This window comes from Acanthisitta chloris, unplaced genomic scaffold, assembly GCF_000695815.1.
Source record: "Acanthisitta chloris isolate BGI_N310 unplaced genomic scaffold, ASM69581v1 scaffold19959, whole genome shotgun sequence".
NCBI lineage: Eukaryota > Metazoa > Chordata > Aves > Passeriformes > Acanthisittidae > Acanthisitta > Acanthisitta chloris.
The window spans coordinates 60,022-66,802 of record NW_008691093.1 but is presented as its reverse complement, the minus strand read 5'-3'; the positions used below and the strand labels follow the sequence as shown (position 1 = coordinate 66,802).

General features: G+C 48.5%; 1 protein-coding gene across 1 annotated transcript in view; it reads left to right on the top strand.

Moving 5' to 3' along the window:
* The first annotated feature begins 597 nt into the window (after positions 1 to 597).
* TMEM8C (transmembrane protein 8C) overlaps positions 598 to 6,781 on the top strand; it is a 7,607-nt gene continuing 1,423 nt past the window's right edge. The window contains exons 1-3 of the mRNA XM_009082114.1: positions 598 to 751; positions 3,125 to 3,239; positions 5,804 to 5,952. Of these exons, the coding sequence (XP_009080362.1) occupies positions 617 to 751; positions 3,125 to 3,239; positions 5,804 to 5,952 (399 nt within the window). The 5' untranslated portion in view covers positions 598 to 616. The remainder of the gene's footprint in view (positions 752 to 3,124; positions 3,240 to 5,803; positions 5,953 to 6,781) is intronic.

The following is a 6,781-nucleotide window of genomic DNA, read 5'->3' as shown; positions in this document are numbered from 1 at the left end:
GAGCTCTGTCAGGCTTGGGGCTGTGACCACTGCCCTGGGAAGATGTTCAGTGCCCAGACATCCTCTGGGGGAGGAACCTTTTCCTAATATCCAACCTAAACCTCCTCTGACACAACTTCATGCCATTCCCTCAGGTCCTATCACTGGTCATCAGAGAGAAGAGATGGATGCTGCCCCTCCACTCTCTCTCATGGAGAAAAAGGATGATTTTTCCCTGTCAGGCTGCTTCAACAGCACTGATTCAGGCTTGGTATGGAGGCAGTTGGGATGCAGAGGTTGGGTGTCCCCACAAGGCACAAGCAAACCCACAGTCCTCGCCCACCATGCACCCAGGTCCAACACTCAGCACAAGGCATGCAAGGACAACATTCCCCTTCACTTCAGAAACACCCAGGACAACTCTGGGGACAGAGAGCATCTGCTGTCCGGAGCCACCGGCTGCGTCAGGAATTTGGGATGAGGCAGGAGCAAAGGGGGTGGCAGTGGCAGCTGTTCCTGCCCGCAGCCCTCCCGGCCGTGCAGGGCATTTAAACTTTAAAGCACACTTGACACGGCTGTTTTCTCCACCATTCCTGTCCAGCTCTGTCCTGGGGAGCTGCTGGATCGTGAAGCACCCATGGGTTCTCTGGTGGCCAAGCTCCTTCTGCCCACCATCAGCACCTTGGTCTTCCTCCCTACCATCAGCATCGCAGCCAAGCGACGTTTCCACATGGAAGCAATGGTTTACTTCTTCACCATGTTCTTCGTGGCGGTAAGATGTCCTCATACCCCTCCCCGTGCATGTTTGATCTCCCCAAATACCCTCTGCCCCAGCTCTCCACCATGAAGGGTATCTCGATCTCCCCCAACAGCAGCGAGCACAACCCCCAAGAATATCCATTTGCAGTTTTTTCCCTACTGTGTGTAGTGCTGAGTAGCTGATTCTTCAGTTTAGGATATCCTACAGGGTGGTCTTACATAGATTTAGTGTTGGTTTATGCTTGTGAGGTTAGGGACAGAGTCTGGGTGCAAAGAGCCTTGACTGATTTGCAATGCTTTGGAGTTGGGTTTTCTCTTTGTTTCACAGCTGGTAAGTGGCCATGCTGAATTTGGGCTTTAAATTGCATCCAGAATCTCTTGCTATGCATCTGTCATTTTAGCCAAAAGCACATAGTAGTCGAGTTATTGATTTTGCAATTGCCAGCTGGGGATGGGAGAAATGCTGGAGTCAGGGGAGTTTCTGCACTGGGAAAGGAGAGACTCAAACATGCTGCTGAGCTATGAAGAAAAATAATTATTAACCCTTCACCCTGGCAGACTGCTTTGAAATGTGTGTTTCACCAGGCTCCGAATCCATGTCCTTTCTTTGCATGGAAATAATGAGGGGAGAAAAATCGGGTTTCTGTACATATACAAAGTAATTCCTATTCCTGCTCTCAGCAGTGCACTGCCCTGCACTTTGTATTCCTTCTAAGTGACTCCACACACACAGGGGTTGAGCACCTACAGCAGCATTCCCACTGGAAAATAACTCCTCTTTAACCCCATGGCAATGCTCTGCTAAACAACATGAAGAAAAGAGCTCAGAAATCCAACAGATATTGCAGTTCCCTCTTCTCCCCACTCATCTCAAGGCATTTCATGTGGGTTGGCCACATCTCTTGCACAGAGAAACTGAGGCAGGGAGAATATAAAGGATCTTTCTGGTGTGAAAAACTCTTCCACAGCAGCAGAACTCTGAACCAGGCTAGTGTCTTATGCCTAAGGATCTACCACTTGAGTCTCTGGTTAAAGCACAATGCAGGGGGAGAAATTCTGCCAGTTCCATAAAGCTACAGGACTAGTTAATACAAAAAATTCCCCAAGCCCCCCCTCTAGCTCCCCAGGGAAGCCAGACATCTACAATTTCATTTTGCACAGAGTTTGTGTCTGCTCCACCTCCCCAAGGAGTCAATAGGAAAATTGGCTTGTGTTTCAACGGGAGGTGGAACAGGTCCTCGACAAAGAGATTGAAGAAGCAAAGTATCACTGTGTGGGGAAGGGAAGGAGGGAAAGAAGGGAAGGAAGAGAAAGCAGCTACCAGCATGATTGCAGGGGTAGGAAAGGCAGCAGCTGCTGCTGTTGCCTTTCTTGTAGCATCCCACTCCTCCTCCCCCAGGGAGACCTCATCAGAGCAGTGAAAGCACACGGCCGTGGCAGACAAGTGCCGCGACGCCGGCCAGAAATACTCTTTGTCTTTCACCCTTTCTTCTCTCTGTCTCCAGACTCCCCAAGCCCAATCTCAAACAGAGAAAAGAATTACGGCTGTGGTGCAATCTTTTCTAGAAACTGCAATGAGCCAAAAGACTTGCAGCAATTCCCATTATAAATAATATCAGCATTCCCACTGGGCCGTGACAGCGAGGATCATTCCAAGGGCATCATGCCAAGCAGCGAAGGGACTTCTTCAGAAACAGCAAAGCATGCTGGTGCTACCACTAGAAAACTTGCAGGGCTGAGTGCTGGGAGGAAAAGGAGAGTGCCAGGCAAACACTGGGAGCATTCCTCTGATTGCACTGGAAAATTTCTCTTGGCTTGGTTTGCATTTATGTTGCATGACAATGGGGTGGGTTTTTTTGCAAATAACCTAATCAATGAGCTAATGGGCAGGAACCAGAGGCTTTTCAGGGAATGCACTAATGAGTGAATTCCCCAGCATTGAGACTCTGGCCATATAAACCCTGTTTAGCCTGGACAGTGATCTGGCATCCATACACATTTCATCAGGACACTCATTTTGAATTGTTTTACAAGAATCTTTCGCAATAACCCCAGAGTTCTCCTGCTGCTGGAGAGGATGTCACCCCAGCACCCAGGGCTCAGCTCAAAGCAGCTTGGTCATCAGATTGCAAATTCTGGCACAGACCAAGAGGCAAATTAAAGATTGAAGAAGAATGCTGATTCTTGGGCAATTTGCAATTGGCAACAGTGACATTACCTCTCAAATATATCCATGACTGCATATCAGTGATCCTGGTGCATTTGGCATAGTTCTCTTCTGACTGGCCAATCTCTACAACCAAGTTATTTCAAATCATTTGATCACCTTACTGGTCTGTGGGCAAGGAACTAGTTTTCTAATGCTTTTTTCTTTTACTTTGAACAGTTTTACCATGTTTGTGATAGCCCTGGCTTATCAGTGCTGTGCTTCATGCGCTACGACATCCTGGAGTACTTCAGCATCTATGGAACAGCCCTGTCCATCTGGGTGTCCCTGATGGGTAAGCACTGGTTCCTGCAGAGCACCAGCATTGGCAGGCAGGGCAGGATTCGTCAGCATCACTGGTGGGACAGTTAGTGGGTACAGTCTCCAGAAAAGCTGCTGCCTTTCAGTTAAATCCTGCATAAAAGACAATCCTGAGACTGTCTTTTATGGAAGTCACCCTGTGCTAATGATTAATCCATTTTTACATCATTAAAGCCTTGGAAAGCCATTGCACTCAGTGGATTCTGGACACAAGAAAGTGTTCTGTGTGGTGGCTGGGGAGGTTTTGTTCTTGGAGACAAAGAACTGGGGCACCTAGTGTTTGTATAGTTGGGTATTCCTCTGCCTGCACCAGCTCTGATGCTTGTCCTTACAACAGCAGAATTATTAACTTCAAAATGGCAATAACACTTGCAGCCTTGTGCTTCAGTTCAAGGCAGGACAAGACTATGAGATGACTTAGTTAGAAACCTCATAAACCAGGGAATTTCCCATTTCTTCTAGTATTCCCCATACTGGGCCCATCAGCTTGTCTTGCCTGACTTAGGGGCATGAAGAAATGCAGAATCTGTCACTTCCCTTGGCAGCATGAGAATCTAAGTGGTTTAGTCAAAACAAGTATATCTTCCTAATTTATCAAAAGCCTAGTCTGGGCTGACTGGAAATATTAGATCTGCTTAGAAAAAGCAGAAATTTATTTCACTTCCTTTTTATTGCAAATCCTGCCCCTTGCTCTCTTACTAAGTTTTCCTTTGCTCACATTCACTTCACTCTCTTTTTCCTCATTTTGTTCCTCATTTGCCACTGAATCTAAGTATAATAGAAATGAAAACAAAAATATATGACAGAACTAAAGTAGGGCAAAAAATTCAAACATATCATTTCCCCATTTTGTCACCATGATTTTTGGAAGGGTGTGAGTGTAGCTGGCAGGAAAAGAGAGTAGGGTAAGGGGAGGGAGATGTTCCAACAGCAAAGGCTTTGCTCAACAATTCAGACCATTTCTAGTCAGTCCCCACTCCATCCAGGCAGGGTCCCCAGCCCTACCTTTGTTGGGCTGAGGTCACCACGCTGATGTACAGCCCCAAAATGCCCACCTCACTTTCCCCTCTCCTGCTCAGGACTCCAGGGATGGTGCAGGACATCCAGCTGGGAGGGGGGTTCCTGCAGCTCCTGAGCCCAGCACAAGCAGGGGCAGAATCCCCTCTGCCCAACACAGGTTCATCCCTCCTCCCTTTGCCACAGACAGCAGCATCCCCCTTCCATGGCATAAATCCTCCATGCAGGGAAAAATGAAGGGGGAAAGTATTAACCTTAGAAATAACTCTGTCTCCCCAAAATGTGAGTCCTCAGGTGGGCTCCCACCCTACTCATGGCACTGCAGTGCTCTCTCTGCTCAGCTAGAAAAGGCAATAAGGCAAATCATCTCCAAAGGGCATTTTCAGTGGATAACAGCAGTGTCAGGGTAGGTCAGAGCAGATCCAGACACTTTGGCTCCTTGCAGCAAAATTCAACTTGATTGCTTCATTACTGCCTTCAAAACCCTTGCAAAAAAAAAAATACAAATCCTGGACTATGACGTTTAAAATATTGACCCGCTGGGAAACAACAGAGATTAAAATGCGGACATTATCCCTTAGCCAAACTCCTTATAAAACCACGATCCAAGGACATGGAAGGTGTGGTGACTGAAGCCCAGGGAAGCCTCTCTCTGTGGCTTGTAAAGCCTAAGAGCACATGTGCGGACACAGACCCTCGGGCAGCCTTCCCGGAATGCAAATCCAGGACAGCCATAACACAGCTGTGCAAGCTGGAAAAGCATGGAGCCCACTGGGATCCATAACTTTTATCAGTTATTACCCCATTCTGTGCTAAACAAAAGCTTCTAATAATTTACTCACACTGGTGACTTCCAGCTTGCAAACCTCAGGCAGGTGCCGGCATGGCTGGGCAGCCCAGTCCCCATCACACTGGTGTGTACAGTCCCACTGGAGTGGGATGATGGAGCTTGTGTCAGGGTGGACTGGCAAGTTTGGGAGGGCTGGAGATGTAGGATGAACCCAAGAGCTGTAGGATGAACCCAGGATCTGGTGGTGGGCTCATTGCATGCACATCTTTGCAACCGTCTCTGACTTCTGGGTCAAGGCAGGAAAGGGAAATCACAGAATGTAGGCTGGGTTGGAATGGACCTTAAAGATCATCTAGTTTCAACCCCCCTTCCATGGGTAGGGACACTTTCCACTAGATCAGGTTGCTCCAAGTGCTGTCTAACCTGGCCTTGAACACTTCCAAGTATACAACATCCACAACTTCTCTGAGTAGTAAATCTCCTTTAGGCTTCTACATGCAACACTGACCATAAACCCTCTAAAAATCAGCTGCTAGACACACCACCCTGATGCCTTGGGATGGTTTGCTTTGCCCCTGTGTGCCTCAGTTTCCCCAGCTCTGTGGCATGGGAAAGGTAAACCAGATGTGGATGCAATGCTGAGGGACCCCAGGGCAGGTGGGACAGACCCCAGTAAAGTTTTAGAGGAGCAGCTGAAAAAAGCTGATGTTCCCTGTGCTTTGTGCCCTCAGCCCTGGCAGAGTTTGACGAGCCCAAACGATCGACCTTCATCATGTTTGGTGTCCTCACCATTGCTGTAAGGATCTACCACGATCGCTGGGGCTACGGTGTCTACTCAGGACCCATCGGGACAGCTGTGCTGGTGATAACTGTGAAATGGGTAGGTGGGACAGGGCACCTTGCTGGAGTTTTGTAGGGTGTTCATGTTGAGCCCTGCATGGAGGAGTCCAGCCTGCACCAGTAGTTTCCTCCTCAGGTCCACCTCTCACAGCACAGTCCATGGTAGTGATTAAACAGCATTTCTTCTCCAAGCTGAGCAAAAAGCAGGCAGACAGCAAGCAGCCTTTGTGATAAATGCCAGAGTCAATTGGTCTGAGCAATCTACCACATCTCCTGTCCCTGCATTTTTAATCAGGAGGAACGTATTTATGGAGTTTTTATGGCTACTCAGAGGCAGAGAGGTCTGGTAAACTGCCCTGGAGCTGGAGGAAGATGTGCATAAAACACAGTGATAAAGTGGGAAGGAATCTGCCTTCAGTCTGCCTGAATCCAGCTGGGAGAGTCAGGCACCACACTGCAGCCCATGCCCATCTCACAGCATGTGCTGTGGACCCAGGCAGGAATGGGCAAGGAGACATGGGATAAAAATTGCAGGAAGATGATGCCAAACATCATGGAAATACAAGGATCCAAGCCCCAGCTACAAACTGCAGCAAAGCCCATCTAGCTGCCCATCCAGCAAGTGGTCACCATGGGGAAGGGATGGGCAAGGAGGGGACCAAGGCACAGGACCATCCTGCATCCCCCAGCCCACAAATGCTGTGCTGGGATCTGGTCTCCCAAAACCCGGACTTGTGAGAGCACACACTGGTTGTTTTTGGGGCTGATTATTAAAAATCAGCATTATGACAAGGAATGAAGCAGAAGGACCCACGGCAGCACATGAGCAGAGGTGCTCCACACACACCCCACTGCCAGGGAGAGCTGCT